The sequence below is a fragment of the Pediculus humanus genome, genomic scaffold (genome assembly GCF_000006295.1).
Source record: "Pediculus humanus corporis 1103172107504 genomic scaffold, whole genome shotgun sequence".
In the NCBI taxonomy this organism is placed as follows: Eukaryota; Metazoa; Arthropoda; class Insecta; order Psocodea; family Pediculidae; genus Pediculus; species Pediculus humanus.
In genome coordinates, this window is record NW_002987120.1 from 44,487 (window position 1) to 67,986 (window position 23,500).

The following is a 23,500-nucleotide window of genomic DNA, read 5'->3' on the forward strand; positions in this document are numbered from 1 at the left end:
ATAATGGGCTGATATCTTTCACACAACACTGTGAATACAGTTAACTTACCACTGAAATAAAATTTTTTTGTAGTCATAAATAAAATAATTGAGAGTAAAAGAAAAAAATCAGCATTTCTTTTTTACCTTTCGACAGCCTTTAATAAAAACCAAATAAAATTCAATAATGGTAAAAGATATGGGAAACCAGTTTTTATGTTAGGATGCTGAGTTGTATAACTATTAAAAGCAACTGCAGCTGTATTTTTATTTTGCAAACATAAATACTGAAGCACAGCTTGAGCTATAAATAGATCAACTTCGCTTTGATAGCCCTTTAATATATGAAGTTCAACTAACATGGCAGCACAACCTATTTGTGTAAAAAATACAAAAAAAATTTAATATTCATTAAAATTGTAATTTTTCTTTTTTTTTTTTTTTTTCTCACAAAATACCATTACTTTGAAATTTTAACTTGCCTTGCCCATCAGAAGAATGTAAATAATGGTACCTAGCCAAAACATAATTTTTTTCTTTCCAAAATATTTCAGCGATAAATTGATGCAATTGAGGATGGCCACTTTTATAAATTTCTGATCCTGTTACAGACCATCTTAAAGCCATTGTTAAAAAAGTCTCTCTTTCAGGTATCTCTGAATTAATCATTTGAAATAAATTTGCTAAAGTAGAGAAATATGCTTCCCCTGGTTTAGTTGTTGACTTGACTAGTACTTCAACATAAAGAATAGCTAGGTCAGCTCCACTGGATTGCTGATCATGTTTTAATAAGACCAATGCACCATCACATAAAAGGTCAAGAAGAGCTGTATATTTCTCTTGGCTGAGATATCTACAAATAATAATAATAATAAAATATATTTATAATTATTTATTATAATGCATTAAAAATAAAGATATTTTCTCAAAATAAATATTTTATATTTACTCAAAAATTTATTTTAAATACTTTAATTAATAATTAATTTAAGAATAAACGTAGGCATCAGTACTTAATCAAAGTCAAAGCGGCTCTATTTATAATTCATACTATCAACAATACATAATTTTTAAAAAATGATTCAAATTTATTTCTATAAAAATTAACCCAACAGCGTTTCAAAAAAAAGAAATAATAACAATGTGTAATTAACTAATTGATAAAACAATTTGATTGTTAACAATCAGACTGCATCAAAAATCAAATTAATGTTAAAATATAGAATAATGATTAGGGAAGAGAGAGAGACAGAGAGAGATAGCTTGTTATTAAATCATTATTTGAATTATTTATCAATTTAAGGAAAAAACCGAAATATCGTAAAATATATCTTACCGAAAGTATAATGTTCTATATAACTGATGAGCTTCATAATAATTTCCAGAGTTAATGCAAGTTTCCAATTTAGAACGAACACGTTCAACGCCATGCACACTTTTCGCAGCCATGTTTATTTGTCTCTCAAATCACAGCCTACTAGGAATAACTTTAAAATAGGCTTTTAAAAACATACCCCAAATGGTCTTACTTAGCAGCTTTTTAAAAAAAAATAATTTTTATGTTAAATTTTTAAAATACCTTTTTATATAATTTATTTAAAAACTTTTATCAAATTCTAATCAAAAGTTAATAATAAATTTGCAAACTTTTTCTGAATATATTAAGTTTAGATTAAATAAATGTTTTAATAATATTAATTTTAAATTAAAGTTTAAATACTTTTATTTTTGTTTAATAATCATATATTTTTTATATAATTATAATTTTTAGTTTTTTTTTTTTTTACTAATTTATGAAATAATCTTTACAATTACTAGAATATTTTTTTCTTAATTAATTTTTTACTCTATTTTACAACAATTTGCTAAATTTTCTTAAGTCAATGTAAGATGTCAATTAAATATAAAATTATTTTAAAAAAAAAAAAAAAAATTAAAATTTATTTTCTTAAAATTATTAATTCAAATAAAAACAATAGAGTTACAATTTTAAAAAAAATATCAATTTTTCAAAGCTGTTAAAAAACCGAAAAAAAACTCACATAAACTACTCCATTAATTTTTGTACAAAAAAAAAAAATTTACACACATCACAGTTTTTTAATTTAAAAACAATGGCACTTAATTGTATTTAATAATTAAAATAAATTACAATGTTTTTTTTTTCTTTTTGTAACACAAACAAAAAAAAAAACATTGTTGTCAAAAAAAAAAAAAAGTCAACAAAAACAATAAAAATTATTTTCAAATGAAATGATTCATTATAATTTGAAGAATAAATATTAATTAATGTCATTCTATACAAATTTAAAACTAACGTAAAAAAAAAAAAACTAAAAATTTTCCCGCTAAAATTTATCAATAGTTATTGGATCACGTAAGATCAATAAAAAAAAAAAAAAAAACAAAAAAAAATAAAAAAATAGGAAATTTATATAATTGTTAAACCATTAGTAACAATAATGTTGTAATATTTTCTTTAATATTAACATAATTATTATTATTATTATTTAATTAATAATTTTTATTAAAAAAAAAAAGATAACTTATATAAATGATGCTGCATTAAAAACGCTTAGCAACGGTTTCTATAGAATTAGCCAGGGATTGCGTTCTAGATTTTTAGAGAAAAATAAAAAAGTCAAATTTATAAAAAAAAAACAATGTTTAGCTTTTGATAAAAACTCTTCTTATATATATATATATTCGTCATAAATAATATTATTATTATTATTATTTTTTTTTTTACTTAATGTTAGAGAAAAAGAAAAGTTTTTTTTTTTTTTTTTTTTTTCTATCTTCAACGTTTTCGGTAAAAAAATTATTATTATTTTTTTTTTTAACGTAAATTAAATTTGCATTTGAAAATGTGACGTTTTTTTTAAAATAATAAAAATAATAATAAAAATTGTCAATTAACCCTAATTAAAGATATATTTGAACGTCAGAAAAAACATGAGGGAGCATAAGGAAACAGTTTTTCAAGGTACTTAAAAATTTTTTTTTTTTTAACCATTCACATTTGAGGTACGTTAATAATTATTATTTTTTTGATAGAGAGAGAGAGAGAGAGAGAGTGAGAGAGTGAGAGAATATGTAAAAGAATTTTTATTCCTAAAAAAATTATTTATTTATTTTTTTTTTGGTAAAAGTTAATTTTAAAATAAAAAAAAAAAAAAAAAAGTTTTCATACTTGATAAGGTAAGTGTGTTAAATAAATGTCACGTGATTAATTCTTTTTATTTTAATTGGTTATAATTATTGCCTATATTGAATTAATTAATTAATTAATTATATATATATATATATATATATATATATATATATATATATATATATATATATATATATATATAAATGATGTTGTGTATTAAATTTTTTTTTGTTCTTTTCTCAAATAATTCTTTTGTAGAATAACAAGAATAAATAATAAATCATTATTTTGTTTATGAAAACATTCACGCCCAAATAATACGTAATCCAAATATAAATATTTTTCAAAATTTATTTTTTTGTATATAAATTTTAAGTTTTATTTGGTTGGTATGGAAGACATTTTTCATAAACTTCTTTTAATTTTAATTAATTTACAATTTTTTTTGTTAAAAATTACTTTAAATCCGAATGTTTTAACGTATTTAAAAATTACCTATTAACTAATATGGATTAATTAATTTTAATAATTTAAATTAACATTATTTAGTGTTAATTTTTAAAATTTTATGATTAATTTATTGAAAAAAAAAAAAAAAAATTATTTCACCCTTAATTTTAAATGTAAAATAGTTAATCCCTTATTAAAATTTAAAAATTACGTTTATATATTTATTTTCATAGTATTTGAGTTAGTAATTTATTTATTTTTCAATAATTTATTTTGTACAAACATAATTTCGTGGCAAAATTATTTTATGTGTGATTATGAATTAAAAAAAAAAAAAATTTGTCGGCCCTTGGCAAACACATTCCAGATCCTTAACATTAATTTCTATCCAAAGATGGCAGCGCTTGTTTTAAATTCGCCATTTTTGTTTGTTTGGAAGAAGCATGAACCTTGAAAATCTATATTTTTCAACAATAAATATTTATTTCGATTTTTTTGGGTAAGTTTTATTTTGATTAGTAATTAAACGAAAAGAGTGTTAAAAATTTTTATTCGGGTCTACTTTTTGAAATATCAAAAAGTGAATACATTTTGGCCAGTTTTAATCGATAAGTTCACGTACAAAGAAAGAATGGCCGAATCATAGAAGCATTTCTGAGTTGAGGAAAGCACCGGTACAAATTTTGAAAATAGATTCTGTTTTTGCCACATGCGTTAAATGATTTATAGTTTTTAAAACGTTTTTTATAATTTTTTTTAATATATTATTTTATTGATAAATATTCCTTTTTAATAGAATTTTTTTTCAAAAAGCTCTTGGAGTTTTCGATCTGGAATTTCCAGCTACTACTTATAATATAAATTTTTAAATTGTCTAATTTTTGAATTTAACATCAGTTTAGTTTTTTTCTTTTTTATAATTATTTTTATGTTTTTTAAACGCATACGGTAATTTTCAGTGTTATTTCCTGAAATTACTTACCAACGAATATTAAATTCTAAAAAAAAAAAAAAAAACTTTTGAAAAGTTGAATTGTGTAATTGTGTAAAAAAAATTTCACATTCTAGAACCTTAAAGAACCTTATTCTAGTCTAAATTATTCACTCTTTTATTGAAAATTTTACTAATTTCTTTTTTTTTTTAAATTAATTAAGGTATTTACTTTAATTTACAAAAAAACTGTCAACTTACAGTGAAAAACTTAAATTATTAGCCTTTTCAATAAAGCAAGAAAGCATGTTATTAATTTTATTTTATTATAATTTTATTAATTTGAAATTTTAAAAAAATGCTTTTGAGCAATTATCATTAATTTCTTTTCATTTTATAATTTCAGAGAGAGATTGTGTTACAACACCATCTGGTGTTTGTCATACTTCATTGGCAGGCCCAACAAGTGAAGAATATTCTTTTAATCTAGCAACTACACCATCTTCAACCAATTTAGTTGAACAAACACTCTCGGAAACAATTCAATCATCACAATTTGTGCAAAACTTTTCGAACATTGGTCATTCGAAAAACCAAGTTTCTACAAGCAGTAATTGTTTTAATTCAAATTCTGATATTTGTCCTATTACAATATCTAAAACAATATCATCTTTAAACAGTTACAATAATTCATCTGAATTTTCTTCAAATTGCTCTGATTTTTCTTATAGTACATTGAATTTTACCTCAAATTCAAACTTTTCGAGTGGTAAACATTTAAATAATATCAGTAATAATAATATATTTGAGGAAATTCCTGACAGCTCTGCAGTTCTTAAAAACCTGTACAAAAATCGGCAAGTTTCTTCAATACTATTTCAAGAAGATGTAAAAAATATTTCTAAGGAACAGTCAAGTTTATATAACTGCCCAAAAGTGGCCAAGACAAATTCAAATTCAAATTCAAAGCCCAATTCTAATCAAATAAATTTTTTAAATTCTTTTAATAGTCATTTTAAGAATAAACAGGATCAAGATTCGGCCGATCTAAGCACAGAGAGTTTTTCTAAAACGAAAAAAGATCATGATGTTAATATTTGGCCTTCTAAATTGTTAAAAGAAGATGATCCAGAAATCAATGTCAATATTGAAGATTGGCAACATTTTATTTCTAAACATCTTACAAAAATTAAACAGAATTCAGAATCCAATCAAGATATATTGACAGATTCTTTTCTTCAGTTTTTACAAAAAAAGACTGAGGAAAAAAATTGTCAGGACAGTATTATTTATGAAGGTGGTGAAACTGATCAACTCTCTATTTCATTGACTAACAAAAATAAATCAGAAGAAGAAACAATTTTCAAAAAAAAAGAATTTATTGAAGAATCCAAGCTCATGAATGATTTTATAAGTAAAATACTTTTAGAAAAAGAAGAAAAAAAATTTAAATTTTCAGACGAAAGAAAAAAATCTATTAGAAAAGAGATTTTAGATGATTTCAACAACGATTTGGATGAAAAAATTAAAAGAGATGCCATGAGTCAATATCAAGAAGACAAAACTCATCACAAACGATCATCAAATTACAACGAAATTAATCAATGGGAATTCTTAAATCAACAAGGGATTCAAAATCCCGGCAATCACCCTCGGAGAGGACCTTTTTCGTTTGGTGGGTCTTCTCAAGCACACTCTCTCGGTTGGAACCCCGTAGGAATGGGTATGCCTCGGCAAACAAACCCATATTATTCGAACCCTCATAGTAATATGATGCCTGCACATGCTCACACGGAATACAGATACAATCAATGGAACGCATCTAATCAAAAAAACCTACCCAATATTCACAATGCTCATTCTCAAAATACTATTTTACCTCAGTCACGATTAGATATTAAACATCATTCAGATATTTTCAATTCAATGTCCGAGTACGCAATGGCAGGAGGTGCGACTACGGATTTATCAAAACTGCGTAATTCTCCAAGAGATTTAATGATCCGTTCTCAATCTACGGATAAATCATCTAAATCTGGAATACACTCCGATCACCGTAATACCATTTCTCCAACGATTAAAAATTCAACCGTGCGCCCATCTTTATCAGCTCATCAAAAAACTGTTATCAGCAATCCTTTATCAGATCTTCAAATGCTTGTTACGAATCAAAAAAATGACAATCAACCCCTAAAATCGGATTCTTACCAACAAGAATCAGTGGATCTTTCGGCTCATTCTGATTTATCTAAATCTAAAGAAAGTGCAGTTAAAAAAGTTACACTTAACACTTCAGCAAGTGAAAATAGTACCGATCAAAAAGAGTGCAATCCGCCCATTAGTCTTAAAACAATTCGAAATCAAATAGAAATAAGTGAAAAACCTGTGAAATTAGTTTCAAAAAATAGTGAAAAATGTACAGAATCAGAAATATCATCATCCAGCAGAATAAACAATATAGCAAAAAATGATTTGTCCTCATTAAATTCAAAAGACCGAATTAATACGAATATTAGTAAAAATATAGCGGAAAGTATTAAAAATGCTGAGGTGTGTAAAGAAACCAGTGTAATTGTTGAGAAAAGCAAAAATTTAACGGTTAGTTCCGTTAGAAATAAAGAAGGCATTCCAAAGAATTTAGAAATTATAACAATAAATCCTAGTAGCAATGAAAAGGAATTGAAAAGTTGCATCGTTGAAGAATTGCCCAATGATTCGGAGTCAAAAATGAAAAGGATGGAACCAGACGAAAAAAAGGAGGAAATTTTAAAAGTTGAAAATTTAAAAAATGAAATTACAATTAAAACCAGTGAAAAGTGTGAAACGGCGGATAGTGAAAAAATATCAAATGGAAAACGTAAAGCCGCTGACGAGGAATCAGGTGGTACCACTAACAAAAAAACTGTTTTAGAAGTTGTTGAATCTCAGTTGGTTGAAAAAACTATAGAAAGCAACGAAGACAACCCCGATTTACCAACGGTCACGTCCACATCGGCCGAAGTTAAAACTCCGAATAGTGAAACGCTTAAAAAAACTCCGAAAAAAAAACCTTCGAAAAAATCTAAAAATTTTAGGGTATCTTCGGCACAAAGTTCGAGTTCGGATAGTCAATTTTTTAATAAAAAATTCAGGACTTCCCTCACTAAAGATGATAATAAAAAAAAATTGAAAAAGAGTTTTAACGATTCGATGGATCGTCGGGGTCCCATTTTGCACTTGGAAGGATCAAGAGATTCGCCCTCTTCCGTGACTGTGATTAATTTTCCAAAAGGAGACGACGAAGATGAAAAGGATAAAAGTACTCTTAAGAAACAAACGTTGAGTTTAAGTAGACCTAAACACCTTAATGAATTAGACTATAGAGGTGATTAATAATATTTTTAATGATATCGAAGGAGGTTCGAGATGGTGAAATGAATCTGAGTTTTTCCTTTTTTGTATTTAATTTTAGGAAAATGTAAAAATGGTTTATTTAGTAGCACATTATCTTCCCGGTACGATGCTCACACGACGGATTACACGTGGATATGCGTGTTTTGTAAAAAAGGACCTCATTTTAATGCTCTCGGAGATTTGTTCGGACCTTACATCGTATCGAAGGAGGAAAATACTTCCATGTGTGATTTTTCCGGGGATGAAAAAGACATTTCCGACGCTCAAAAAAGAGGAGGACGAAATAAAACAAGTTTAAGGTCGAACAATATGGTAGAACATTTTCAAAAAATGTCAAAAAAGGTAGTAAAAAAAAAAATTTTTTTTTTTTGCATTGTATTTGAAATGAGGACAAAAAAAAAATTATTTTTTAAATTTAATTTTTTCAGTTGAGGAGAGCGCAATCCACTGATTCTTGTCTCATTGGTATGACTGTGATTTCCGATGATCAAACCGATCAATTGCGCTACGAAGTTTGGGTACATGAACAATGTGCGGTTTGGTCACCAAACGTGTGCCTCGTAGGTTCTAGAATAATAGGAATGCAAGAAGCAATTTGGTCCAGTGTAAAAACGGTTGGTTATCCTTATTCAAAGTAAAAATACGACGTCGTATTTTTTCTCATTATTTTACGACTTTTATTTTTTTTTTATTTTTTTTTTTTTTTTAGATGTGCAGTAAATGTGGATCTTTCGGTGCAAATATAGGTTGCGTGTTTAGAAATTGTCCCAACAGGTCTCACTATCATTGCGCTAAGGAAAACGGATGGTCTTTGGAACAAGAAACTTTTATTTCAACATGCCAAGTACATAAGCCACGATCATGATTTTCAAATATTTCTAATATAAATAAGGAATAAACAAGTCTTAGAGCGTGCCAAAAAAAAAAAAAAAAAAAAAAAAAAACTGATTGCACTAATTAAATAATTTATTTTATAAAAAATTAATAGGAAATAATTCGAAAGTAGTGACATTAAAGAAAAGCAAAAATACGAAAAGTGTGTATTTAGTAGTCAGTAAATAATACAAATTTTTTTTTGTATGATTTCGTTAGAAATTGAAACGTTTTTAGTTAAAAGTTACTTACAAAAAAAATAAAAATAAAAATGCACTAAAGCGTATTTTATATATCGTAATTATTCAATAGGCTTTTAATAAGAAATACGTCAATTATATTTCAATACCATGAAGTCGTCTACGATTTATTTGTAATTCGATAATAATAAATTTATCATCATTTTTTTTTTATTTATTATTATTATCATCATTATTATTGACAAACGTTACCTTAGAAAAATAAGTGTGACTTTATGCCATTTGTCTTATAATCGTCGTCGTCGTCGTCGTCAGATGGTAATTGTCCATTATTTTCCAAACAAAAATTTAATATTTTAAGCTTTTTTTTTCTTTTTGTTAAAAAAAAAAGAATTTTCATCAAACGTTAAAATAAATTAATTATCTGCTTCTGGAAAGTTCATAATTAATAAATTAAAATAAAAAATTAGGTCTTGAAGTGCCTTAATATAAATATTAATATATTTTTTTTTTTTTTGGTTTTATTTTTAATTTAATGGGACGACAAGTCTGATGTTAAATATATAATAATAAAAATAAATAAATAAATAACGATCGACTGAAAGTCAATTTTAATAATAATATTTCCAATAACATATTTATTTAATCAAGTTCATTGCCATGAATCGAATTAAGAATGCAAAAAAAAAAAAAAAAATGAATTTTCCAGAATCGGTAAAAAAAAAAAAAAAAAAAATTTATTTTGTCATCATTGAGTAATTTTTTTTTTTTTTTTAAATAAATATTAATAGCAGATTAAAAAAGAAGAGAGCTTATTATTATTATTTTTTATCTTTATTGTATTGGGGATGGGGGGGAAGGAGGAAGGGGGAAATGTTTAAAAAATTTTTGCTCTTTTCATATTTGTATATTTAAATTCTGCAGACTGAGTTTTAATTAAATCAAACATTACTTAGATTTACCTGAAAAAGTATTTCAATTGTTTTATTATTATTATTATTATTGTACATAACCTAATAACATGTATATTGTATTTTTTTTATTTACCATAAAAAAAGGAAGAAGAAACAAATCTATATGTATATATATATATATATATATATATATATATATATATATATATATATATATATATATATATATATATATATATATAATTTACAAAAAAAATTTCCACATCAGGAAAAGAAAAAATAAAATATTATAAAAAAAAGAAAAATTTATTTTATTTTTAATTTAATTGAAACCTATCTAAAGCCAAAAAAATTAATAAAAGAGAATGTTTATGTTATTTTCAAGTTATTAATAACTTATTTATTTATTTTTTTTTTATCTCGGTGAAACATAAAGTTTTATTTTCACAAAAAAAAAGAAATTCATGGGTTTTGCCATTACAAAAACGAAAATCTATATATATAATTTATTAATAATACGTCATCACATTTTATTTTTATATTAATTTGTAAAATTTTAATAAAAATTATTCATTTTTTATCAAATTTTGTCAAAGGAAAAAAAATCGATTAATTAAAAAACAAAAAAAAAGTTTTTATTCTCTTTTGCTTTGGTTGAAGGGTTGGAGGGTTGGTTAGTAATGTGATGACTTTTGAAAATACGAGAAGGGTTGAAGAAAAAAGGAAAAATTTTCATTTTGTAAAAGGGAGAGAGAGAATTTTAACCCCTCTTTTAAACGAATAAAATTCAAATGTTATTGATTTTTGATATTTTCTCTCATCGACGCCCCCACAAAAATTATTTTAAAAAAAATTCTTTTTTAATTTTATCCGTACGTATACATATTTTATTTACGACTGGAAATTTTTATTTTTTTTTTTTTATTTTTACGATTTCGTCAACTTTCTAAAACTTGCTTAAAGTTAAAAAAAGTAATTAATTAATAAAATACAAAAAATTTTAATTAAATATCAACAAAAAAAAATGTCGCGCGAATATAAACAAAATTTCATTAACTTCCCTCCATTTTTCGTTCTTTGGGTGGTTGTCGTTAAAATAAAAAAAAGTCACGTGACTAATTTTTTTGTACGGAAACCCCCGAGGGAAGGGGGAAAAAAATGAAAAATTTTTGAATACGGAGATGAAAGTTCTAGAAAAAACTAAAAGTTCGTTAACGTCGAATTGCTTTTTTTTTAATAATAAAAAAAAAAAAAAGATTTCACGTTCGAGAAATTTCGAGAAAAAAATTGGACGGTTTTTTCATAATTAAAACAAAAAAAAATTGAATAATTTGTCGGTTAGTTCGTTTTTGCACTCAGTTTTTTTTTTTTTCACAAACAAGTTTCAAACTGTTCGGCACCGATTTGAACTTGCCTCCTAGTCTCTTAAAATCAGTCGTAAGTTAAACTTTTAGATTGAATGTTATGGGGATAGGAAGAGTGAGAGAGAGGGAAAGAGGGAAAAAGAGAGAGAAAGAAAGAAAAATGTCGGTTGTGAAGAGAAGTGAGCGTGTCGTTTGATCCGTTACATTCGGTTTTTTTTTTTTTTTTTATTTATAATTATTTTTATTTATTTATTTATTTATTTAAACATGTTGAAAATAATTTTTTCAATACGAACTTGAAAACTTTTTTTTGTCAGTTTTTCCTTTTTTTTTTATTCGTTAATGTTAAAGAAAGTTTGGTCGAATTAAGAAATTTTTTTTTTAACGTTCATATTTCAAGTTTTTTTTTTTTTTCGTTTTTGCATTTAAGTTATGATTCGTTTCATAACAATTATATTATAAGTTCACAAGATTTTGTTTCACTTTTTTATTATCATGTAAAAACAAAACAAAAGAGAAATTTTTATTAATAATAATAATAATAATATTATAAGTGTAAAATGATGATGATGGTTGTCAGCCATAAAATGGTTTGGTGATATGGGTGGATTCATTTATTATTGGATATTTTATTTTGTTTTTTATATAATTGTTGCTATCAGGGAAACTTATGGTAAAAGTAAGTTTTTTTTATTTTATTTTATTTTTTACTTTACAAATAGTCGGTGTGATAATAATAATAATAATAATAATGACAACTTTCGATTGTAAAACAACTTTTATTAAATAAGAAAAATCAACTTTTTTTATAATAATAAATAATTATTTATTATAAGACATGTAATAATACACGTTTCGTGGCAGAAATTTTTTTTTTGACGTTCGATCAGCTGTTCGATATATATTGGTAAATGAAATGATCGATTGATTTTACATTAGTATTTGAAATCCGTGAAGAATGAAAGAACATAATTTTTTTTTTTTTTTTTTTATTCAGTGGTAATTTAACCTCACGGAAATTGAAAAAAAAAAAAAAAAAAAAAAAAAAAATCAAATTATATAAGAATTTTGTTGTTGTTGAAAGAAACCTTTCCCAACGTCATTTATTATCCATAATTTTTTAACTTGGGAAATAATTATATTAAATTGTGTTTCGAAGAGAAGGAAATGAATGATAATAATGATTATAATTAAAGGTCGAATCGTTTACGAAAAGGTTTTTTTTTTTTTTTCGTTGTCGTTGTTATTGTTGTTGTTGGTGTTGAAGTTGTTGGATTTTATCAAAATGGTTTCGAATTGGAAAAAAAATTTTTTTTTTTTTTTAAATCATTTCAAGTCTTTGTCACGATGAAATAATTCCACACATAAATAAATTCTCGAATGTTCGATTTTATTTTAATTTACGAAAGTAACGAGATATTTCGATTCTCGAATTTTATAAAAAAAAAAAAATAAAATAAAAACAAATTTTTTTTTTCCAAGTCTAGGACGACCTTGAATTTTTTTCCTTGGCTTTTTTTTATTTTATTTTTTTTAAAAGGTATTTAATTTGCGTACCTGAAAGGTTCGAATGAATTTTAATAATGATAATGATAATAAGTATGAAAATGTTTGTAAGAAAAAAAAAAAAAACAAAATGGGGAGAAAGAAAAAAGAGGAAGTGAAATAACAACAACAAATGTTTGAAATATGTTAGAAAGCATTTTATGTATGTGTGTGAGTGTGAGAGTTTATGAGTTTTCACTTTTAAATATATATATAAATAAATATTTTTTTTTTTTTCGAATGGTTTTTTGTTATGAAAAAAAAATCGCCGAGAGTAATAAATAAATAAAAGAAAGAAAGAGAGAGAAAGAGAGAGAGAGAGAGAGACGAAAAAGTTTAAATAGGAATTTTCTAAACGAAAAATAATAATAATTTTTCCTTATACAAATTGTAAGAATTTAAGACGTAAATTTCTTTTTTTTCTTCCATTTTTTTCTTATTTTTTTTTTTTTGGGGGGATGAAAGGAAGGTGGATGAGAGAGAGAGAGAGAGGGGTGGGGAGTTAGTGAAAGATGATCGTGTACAGGTAGACGAATTCGTATGCATTTTTTGAATCACCATCTTTGCAAAATAAGTTTTGTTGTATTTAACCAACAACAACAGTATGTTTGTTTGTTTTGTTTATATTTATATTTTTTTTATTTATTTTTATAGACCGTCATTAGTGTTTTTTTTATTATTTGTAATAACCACGGAATGAATGAATGAATGAATGAGAGAGAGAGAGAGAGAGAGAGAGAGAGAGAGAGAGAGAGGGAATGAAATTTAACTTCTTAAAGAAGAATGAGATCGTTTTTTTTCAATGATTATTTACGGTATGAATTTTTTTTTTCTTTATTTTTTTTCGATTTAATGCGAGTCGATGATTTAGCTAATATTTTAATAATATTAAAGTTTTTTTATATATTATTATTATTATTATTATTATTTTGTTTTTTAAACCGTGGAGAAAGAGAGAGAGAGAGAGAAAAAAAAAATTTGTGAAAGTTTTATGATGACCGGATATGTGCGGTTATATATTAGGCAAACCGATGATGACGTTTCCGTGAATTTTAAAATTAAAATTATAAAAAAAAAAAAAGATGGAGAAGAAGGAGAATAATAATATGGCCGAATCATTTTGTTTCGTTGTCCTTTTTTGTTTTTTTGTTTTTTTTTTTCGAATCACGAAAAATACAAATCTTTATATTTATATACGATGATAATTTCAGGTTTTGTAACACATGAAAAGCATTAAAAGCGACTTTTTAATTTGGTAGTTTATTGTACTCTCTTGCATACAGATCGTGATTGGCACTTTGTCCGGAAGTCTCGCGCATTCATGCTAAAAATTATCAGGAGGTTGTTTTCGTTGTTGTTATTGTTGTTGTTGTTGTTGTCAAAAGAAAGAAAGAAAGAAAGAAATTATTTTTATTTCGTGATTGTTGGTGATTTAAAGACAAGTTGAAGCATATAAAAGCCATTGTAATAATGATGATAATAGCAAAGGAAAAATGATTGCGGAGTTTGTCTTTGTTTAATATTTTTATAACAAAAATAATAATAATAATAATGATAAATAAAAATAATATCGTAGTACGGAAATTGGAATAAGATCAAATGTGCGACAGGCCTCCTCGTTCAAAAAAAAAAAAAATTAATTTTGTTCGTTACTTACGGTTTTTTTTTTTTTTTTTGTTCAGATAAAAATTTTTATGTATTTCGTAAAATTTTACGATCATGGGCATGCACCGAAAAAAAAAAAATAAAAAAATGATGGGTCATTAGAAAAAGAAAATTGCAATTTTTTTTTTTTAAATTGATATACACACAATCATGTTATTAGTGATGGTATAAAAAAAAAAAAAAAACATAGAAATGCACAATTGAACTAAAAAAAAAAAAAAAAAAAAAAACTACGAACGATATTTATTATTATTATTTTTTTTTTTAATAATCTTGAATTCGATAAACCCGTTATTCGTTTGTTTTGTTTTTCATTCTCTTTTTCAAAGGAAACAACAAAACGGTTTGATTTGTTTAGTTGTTGTCGTAGTTTTAACCATTTTTTTTTTTTCCATTCCTTGGCCTTGATTTTTTACTTGGAAAAAAAAAAAAAAATTTGTGAAGGTTCGTTCTTTTGAATGTTGTACCTCGAAAATGGTTGAAACAACTTCTTATAATATGCTTTGGGTGTACTCGATGTCCGCAAGTTATCATTCCTTTTTTAGAGTATGCTTGATAACTCAGCATGAATTCAAATTAATATGATGAACTTTTGGGTTTTTTTAAATGCCAGTCGCGATGATTGAAATTTAAATTTTTTAATTTAAAAAAAAAAAAAATTATTATTAACAAATGAAATTTGTGAAATTGGTCTTCGTTTCCCTTACATTTTATTTTATTTGATTGATAATAAAAAGAAAAAATAGGTATTATTATTATTATTTTTTTTTAATTTGGTGTTGTGAAAACAGTCGATCGGAAATTGTATCGTGTATCTTATTTTGCGGTTTTTAAATGTGGTTTTTTTATCAGGTGTTAACGTGCACTTTAAAAGAACAAAAAAAAAAAAAGATGGTTGTTTATATGTAAAAAAATGACTTTTGATGATGAAAAGTTAAGAGATAACTTTTTGACGATTCCCCCTAAATGATGAATAGTTACTAAGCTTCGAAGCGTTCTTGTTAAAAAAAAAAAAAAAAAAAAAAAATTATAAATTTTTATGCAATAATAATTTTTTTTTTTTTCTTTTGCCAATTCGCAAATGTTATGAGAAAAAAAAGAAAGAAAAATTTATGGTTTTGTTTAAATTTAAATTTAATTTTTCACTACGTTAATGATGATTAACGCACGTGACAAATCGAAAATGATAATAATAATAATTTACTCTCATTAATTAATTAATTTTTATTGGTGCTTTTTGGGGTTTTCCAAAAAAAAAAAAAAAATTTCAATTTAAATATAATAATTTTTTTTTTTTTGCGTATTTAATAAATACGTAAAAATTATTATTATTATTGTTTGTTACGTTTACGTTTTAGGTTTGAGAATATTTTCTGGTTGAGAAATTTAAGCGATCATTAAATAGTAATTTTTTTTTTTTTGTGAAACGTCACTTTTTTGTCTGTCTTTTTCTATTAAAGAAAGAAGTTTTTTTATGCGTGAGACATTATTAACTAGAATGCCATGATGCATCCGTTAATTTTTGTTTATGACAGGGAAAAGGAAAAAAGGAAAAAGAAAAGTACAACTATCTGTTGGTGAAACACAAAGTTTGAAAATTTCCAGTTGATTTTAAATCTTGTGTTTGTTGTTGTTGTCGTTGTTGAAAATTCATTAGGGATTTACATTTTATGCTTTTAGCGAGTGTGCTTGTTGTTAATTTTTTTTTTTTTTTAATAAATTTTAGCAAGTTTTTTTTTATATTTGTTATAATTAGTTTTTACCTTTTATTTCGTCTGATACATTAGTTTTCTTTCTCTCTCTCTCTCTCTTCTACCTTGCATTAATTTAATGGACGGTTAATTTAATTTTCTAAATTCTATATTAATAACCCTTGGCATCGGCTTGAAGGAAAAAAAAATATATATATAAAAAAACAAAATGGAAGGAAAATAGACGAAAGTGATGATGATTTATATATATGAAAGTATTATTCAAAGTATAAGATTTCTTTTTTTTTTTTTTTTTTTTTCAATAAACAAAATTAAATTAAAAGGAATTCAATGTTGATTTTTATAACTTTTATTCAAGTATATCCCTTAAGGGATATATTAATAATAAGTTTCTTTACACAAATAAATGCCGTAATTATCACGAATGAATTGGGGGGATTCAGAGAAGAAAAAAAAAATGTGGCGAAGTATTTTTAAACCTGACTTGAATACGTTTCGAGGGATTTATGATTATTTTTTTTCTTTTTTCTTTTTTAAATTTGTTTCATATGGAACACGTTTCGTTAGGAAAAGCTAAATAAATAAAGAGAATTCATTCATCACTTTGACAGATTAGAGTAAAGAAGAAGAAAAGTAAAGTTTCCATTTCTGTGATTTTTTTTTTTTTTGTTTAACATTTAATTAATTCTTAATTGCGCAATGGAGTGGTGTTGAATGAATAATTAAAGTTAAGAACATCATCATAAGAAAAAGAAATTTTTCACTCGTTTGTAAAAAAAAAAAAAAAAAAAAAAAAACAAGTTTTACGAATCAATATTCGCACTTTACCTTAAATATTTTATATTTATTCGATAACGTGTAAATTGCGGGGGTTAAAGGAGACAAAAAATTATAGAATTCATATCAATGGATACTTTTATTTAAAATAAGGGATAAACGATAATTAATTATGAATTCATCGATTGCGAAAGTAAAAAAAACGATTTTCGATTTCATTCGGTTATGAATACGCCGCCATTTTACTCTTCGAAATGTGGTAAAAGAAAAAAGAAAGAATGAAAGAAAGTTATCATTTTTTAGTCGTAATAGGATAACTTTTTTGTAATTAACACCCAATAATCGAAGGAAATTAGCAAAAATGAAAAAAATTTTAAACTAATAATATTTAATTTAATTTTTTTTTTTTATTAAAAATTAAATAAATAAAACTTGAGGTTTTTTCTTTAAGGCTGACGATAAGATAAAAACAGCGGCACACGTGCCTAAAGGCATATAGGTATAATATTTCCAGTTTAAAATCCGTGCCTTTGTCTCGCAAAGACCGAAAAAATAATAATAATAAATGTTAGGATTGACATCGATTGGACGATCAATATCTTTTTTTTATTTATTTTAATTTTTATATAAATTTATTTACGTTTCTGTAGAAAGGAATCACGATTACTTTGACGCAAAGTAAAAATACGAAATGACACAAACATGAAAAAAAAAGATCTAGCACACTCTAGAACATTCTAGCACTAGCATAAGAGGGTAAATGAGAATGTGCATGCACGTCGTCAAATCGATCATTATTATTTGTGACCCACAAAAAAAAAAAAAAAAAATTATAGTAACAACTAGAATTTGCAAAAGAAAAATTTATGGATTTCATCGTAATATCAAAAACGATGTTGATCTAGAAATGGAAAATATTTTTTCGATTCTAAACTCTTCGTTGTCTTTCTCATAAATGTAGGAATGCAATTAAAAAAATTTGGCAGGTTTTGTTCGTTATGTTAATTTTATTTTAATAAATAAAAATAAATACGAGTGAAAAAGTTTATAAAAAATTACATAAAATATTTTTTTGTTTCACGTCGCGGTTAACAAAATAATTAATTCTTTTGTAAAAAAAAAAAAAAAATAAATAAATATTGTTTCGTAGGTGTGAGAAAAATAAAACGTTCGAAGTGTAAAAAATGTATTTAATTTAAAAAAAAAAGATTTATCTAGTGTTAGGATTTTCACTTCTTTTTTTTTTTACGTAAATTTTGACGTGTTGTATGGAGTACGAAATGATTAGGTAAAAAAAAAAATAAATAAATAAATAATTATAATAATTTTTAATTCAGTTTCGAAATGATTTTACGATCGAAAAATTTTTTTTTATCGTAATGAGGAAGTTGGTAAATTTAATTGTAAAACGTGAATTTTCATTTTTTTTATTTTTATAGAAACGAATGTTTCACTTCCGTTTGTTCGATTAAAAAAAAATAAAATATTGTACACGATTTTATTTTATTTTATTTTTATAAGAAACAAAAAAAAAAACCGGAAGGATGTGCATTACACGTATGAAACAGATGCGTTCACAGATTGTTATACTATATTTAAAAAAAAAAAAAAAAAAAATTTAAACAGCTGCCAGTGCTGCTGATTTCCTTTCTTTTTTAAATAAAAAAAGGAAAAAAGGGTTGAATGAATATGAATGGAAGAACACGAGATCGTTTTCGAAAAATTTAAACGTGTAATGTAACCACACAAAACTCTAATATATGTAACTAATTAAATTTTCGATTCTTTTTCCGTTCCGGAAACGGAAACGTAGAATTTTTTTCTATTCTAATGAAAGTAATTGGCGTAACGTGGAAGGGATTCATTAAAAGTTATGAAGTAAGAAGAAAAAAAAAAAAGTTTATACATATATATGTACGTAAACTTGGAATATACAAATATTAAATATGACCCAGTTTGTTAACCGTGAGATTTTTTTTCTTTTAAACGCACCAAAAACGTGACCGGTACATGAAATTCAAGGTTTCTTTTTCTCTTTCTTAATACTACACGGTCCACACAATATATGTTTAGAATCGTCGTCCATTGTGAATACAGACAAAGATATGTCAGAAGTATTAAATGCGTGTACAATGAATACTTTGCTTTAAAAAAAAAAAATTTAGAAAATTTAAATGGACATTATTTTTTTCGTATAAAGGTGTTGTATCACAAGAGAAAATTAAATTTTAATCAAATTAAAAGTAAGTTTGTTTGTTAATAACGGTTTTAGAGGCAAGTGTTTGTGTTGCTTGTGTTCGTGTGTATGTACTTATATATATTTTTTATTCTTTCCATTTTATCTATGGTGGCCATACATCATCATCAAACTTTGTTCTTCACGGTTAATTATCGAAAATTTTTTAATATAAAAAAAAAAATTAAAAAAAAAAAAAAACATGGAAAAATTTCCCTCGAGTTATTTTTATTATTACTTAAACTATTTTTTTTCAGCTGCACCAAGTTTTGTTTTTTTTTTTTTGTAAAGTAAAAAATTTAAAGTAATCAGAATCATCTCTTCTCCATTGTGTTTGAATTCGTATGTGTATATGTATTTTTTCTCCCGTTTGTGGAATCGTAACGGTTTTTTTTTTTGGTTTCTTACGGATCAGTTAGATTTTGAAAGATGGATGTTGCTTTTGTTGATTGAACTAAAGTCTGAGACACTCATTCGTGTCTCACGAATTTAAGCAATTGTTCCAATTAATTCGAAAGATTAATCGGTTCAGGTTAATATAATGAAATTATTGGTTGACAAGGTTATGATGGAATTAAAGTGTGCAATTAACCCACTTGTGTATGATCTTACATTTAATTGCTATTAAATTATGTTTCAAGCGACGCGACAAACCAAAAGTTTGCACAAAAAAATAAATTTTCCGATCGAGGAGAAACTTGGAAAAAAAAGTCTTAACCAAGTCTAATCGTAAAATAATTGAGTGTGAAATAAAAAGTTTAAAGAATTGCATTCAAAAAAAAAAACAAAAACAAAAGAAAATTTCATTTTATCTTATTTTTCTTTAGTTTTTTTTTTTTTTTTTTAGTTTTTATTGCCTAAATAAAAAATTGTATTAGTCATTTGGTTGGTTGCCCTTTAACTCGGTTGTTAGATTTCACAAAAAAAAACGTTTTTGACGGGGAAAAAAAGAGAGAAAATCATCTTAAAAATAAAATGGAAGTAATCATTTTATTGTTATTATTATTTTTTTAAAACAAAAATTTATCAGACAACAAAAGTTTAAAATAATAATTTTGTGTTCATTTGCCGGGAAATTACTTTACTCCGTGAAATTCATATGTTTCTCGAGACCTTTAATCTTTTACTTAGCCCAAAGAAGGGTCATCATTTTCTTATTATTACACTTCCCTCTTCCCGCCTTTTTTTTTTTTTTTTTTTTTTTTTTTTAAGAAAGAAGGAAAAGAAAAAAATGTTTGCTACGAAAGGTCACCTGAATTGTTTTTTTATTTAAAGATCACATAAATTTTTTTTTTTTTTTTTTTTAGTCTTTTTGATTATGCCTTTAAAATTTTTTTTTTTTTTTTTGGAACTAAATTTGTTTTTTTTTTTTTCGTTTTTTAGATTGCTCTAAAAGTCTGGAGTCGTGCCTTCGTTGTGACGAAACAGGTTTTAAGTGCCTGAAGTGCAAACATTTGATCGTTTTTGAAACAAGAAATTGTGTCAAAAGCTGTCCGATGGGATACACGAGTCAGTGGTCCACATACGATGATTACATGGGTCAAATTTGCGTCGAAACATCATTTGCTGCAAGTTTAGGATTTACCGGGGAAACGTCAGCTGTTTTAGTCGGATCACTTACCGGTAGGCTAAAAGAAATAAAATAAAATTTGTACGATTTTTATTACTGCACATCAAGCAGACGATCGAAATCGATTAAAAATAAAATAATTTAACTTTTACAGGGTTGATACTTTGTCTGGGAGCTTTGTTGGGAGGATGCATTTACATACGAAGAAGAAGAATCAAAGCTTTGGCCACGATGGATGAAAATTCAGATTCGACGATGATAATGACTCCTCTCCATCAACAAGGTGCAAATTACAAAAAAAAAATAAATAAATAAAACAAAAGAATCGATTTAAAAAATAAATGGGAGAGAGAGCTGCCTTTTGTAATTTTTTCCATTTTTTAAACAAAATCTTGGGAAAAGATTTCATTGGTTAGGGAGACGGAGAGAGAGAGAGGAAGAAAAAAAAGTGTGAATGTAAAAAATTTTGTTATTTATAACAACTAGAGAAACTAATAATAGTAAACAGAGATTTAGGAGTTGTTGCCCCTTACAAAAACCTCACGGATTTGGTTTGGTTGTTGTTGAGATTAAAAAACTTAATTTTTGGTTATTTCTCTACTATAAACGAAGCTTATCAGTGATTATTTTTTTTATTTACGTCTTGGGGGTCATTAGTTTTTCTCTTGTTTTGTTTAATCTTGGAAAATGCTGATTTGACAGGACGTTAATTATGAATTAATATTTATTTACATTGATAACATTACAAAAAAAAAATAATTTTTTTTTTTAAAAAAGAAATGACATAAAGCTGTTTTCTGCTGTCGGTTTTTTAAATGAATTTTATTTTATTCGTAAATGACAACGGAGCAGATAGCGTATAATAATAATAATTAAAATTTTTATGTATTTTTTTTTTTTTAGAAAGAGGAGAATTTCTTCGTGAAATTTCACTTTTGCGTCACGAGGCTCCAGTTTTTTTATCAATGTTGAACGAAACGAGACGACAAGTTCGAGAAATAGCAAGGACGAAATTGACCAACAACAAACGAGATTCGGCGAGTCAGGCATACAGACCAGTACTTAGGGACTTGTACGTGATACTAATTCTTTTGAACAAGCCCGAAGAGAAAATAACGAATCCGCCCCAAGACTGGAGAAAGTTAATTTCGTGGGGAGAAAGAGTTTTAAAGCGGTACAAGCGACAGCATAATTTAGACGCGCCCGTCGGTCAATTAGTCACGTTTTTAGATGTACCTGAACAACAGCACCAGAACGGAAGTCGAGTTTCACTTTTTCAACCCTATTGCACGTTGAGCACGGTGAGCACGAACACGTTGACATCCACGGTCAGTCGAAAATTGAAAAACGCGTTGAATTCGAAAAGCGACGGAGGGGTAAAAGAAGAGCCTAAGGAAACGTCGCTTTTAAAAGAGAATTTGAACGGTTCGAATGGAACAACGTATCCGTTACCCGGAGACGATATAAGTTTTAGCAATTTGAACAGGTTTTCGTACAGGGAAAATAATTTCGATAATTGGGACGAAGATCACACAATATTAGCAGAATGGTCAGCTAGTCAAGAATATTCATTCGAAGATGATTTCATTAGGCTGGGATTTAGGCCTCAGGATGAAATAACCACAGAACTGTGATATTTATTTATAATAATAATAATAAAATATTAATTCAAAATTAATGAAATTGCGTTTAAATGAGTTTTTCAAAAGAGAGAGAAAGAGAGAGAGAGAGAAAAAGTTATAAAAAATATATATTTTTGTATCAGATTAAGTTGTTCGTGCTAGTTATATTTAAATGCTTATTTTCATAAAAATATATATGAGCATAAAAAAAAAAAAAAATTTCAAGACTTGGTTCTAATAACACGTATTATTATTATTATTATTATTATTATTATTATTATTATTATTATTATTATTATTATTATTATTGTTATTTTCAATACAAAAGAAATTTCAACTTGAATTTAAAAAAAAAAAACAGAGATCAATTATCATTTTGTTTTTTTTTTTTTATTAAACGTAAAATTAATTTTAAACGGTTGCCAATAATGTAATACATAACACATACTCGAACGCATTAAAAATAATTGTAAAAAAAAAATAATGTATGATGTTCAGTATTATGCATGTTAATTAATAATAATAATATTAAAAAAAAAAGTGTAATTGAATGTAATTTAATTTTTTTTACAACGATGATGAATAGTTGATGTGTGTCTTATTACATCCCCTAACGTATATTATTATTATTAGTTCCTTAGTGAGAAGGTAGTCAAATATACTTTTGTGTTGAATTGTTCGTTTTGTACTTTTTTTCCAAAAAAAAAAATTGTAAATAATTGAAAAAAAATTAAAAAAATAAAAAAATTTGTATTTTTTATTATGATTTTATTACCTTTTGATGTTTTCATTATGAAAAGTGTGAGGAATGATTGGATTACAATAAAATAAAGAGAAAGTTTATTTTATTTTTTTTTTTGGGGGGGAATTATATTTTTTAAAAATAGGATGAAATGTTTGTTTTTGAAAAGGTTCTAAAAGTTTATAACGAAAAATTATTTTATTTTTATCGAATAAAATAATCGTGAACGAATTAGATTTGAATTTTAAGGTTTTTCTTTAAATGGTAATTATTAGAAAATAATTACATTATACAGCAAACAAACAAGAAAATTGAATATTTTTGAGTAAAATAATTTTAAATATAAATAACATGAGTAAATTTTTGTCTTTTT

At 25.2% G+C, this 23,500-nt stretch overlaps 3 protein-coding genes across 3 annotated transcripts; 2 read left to right on the plus strand and 1 right to left on the minus strand.

Annotated features, from left to right (window-relative positions):
• Window positions 1-5: 5 nt before the first annotated feature.
• On the minus strand, window positions 6-1,428 carry Phum_PHUM160580 (uncharacterized protein; the record flags this gene model as incomplete). Its single annotated transcript, XM_002424856.1, has 4 exons — window positions 6-51; window positions 127-334; window positions 444-832; window positions 1,316-1,428. Coding segments are annotated over 4 exons (756 nt in total), but the record flags the coding sequence as incomplete, so codon positions are not given.
• A 2,873-nt stretch (window positions 1,429-4,301) lies between these two features.
• On the plus strand, window positions 4,302-8,772 carry Phum_PHUM160590 (golgin IMH1, putative; the record flags this gene model as incomplete). Its single annotated transcript, XM_002424857.1, has 5 exons — window positions 4,302-4,311; window positions 4,921-7,878; window positions 7,966-8,249; window positions 8,336-8,521; window positions 8,617-8,772. 5 exons carry the CDS (start codon window positions 4,302-4,304, stop codon window positions 8,770-8,772), a joined length of 3,594 nt encoding a protein of 1,197 aa, XP_002424902.1.
• An 11,652-nt stretch (window positions 8,773-20,424) lies between these two features.
• On the plus strand, window positions 20,425-23,037 carry Phum_PHUM160600 (uncharacterized protein; the record flags this gene model as incomplete). The annotated part of the gene is made up of 5 exons (XM_002424858.1): window positions 20,425-20,440; window positions 20,577-20,816; window positions 20,918-21,046; window positions 21,673-22,393; window positions 23,019-23,037. The coding sequence occupies 5 exons, from the start codon at window positions 20,425-20,427 to the stop codon at window positions 23,035-23,037; spliced, it is 1,125 nt and encodes a 374-aa protein (XP_002424903.1).
• Between the last annotated feature and the right edge of the window lie 463 nt (window positions 23,038-23,500).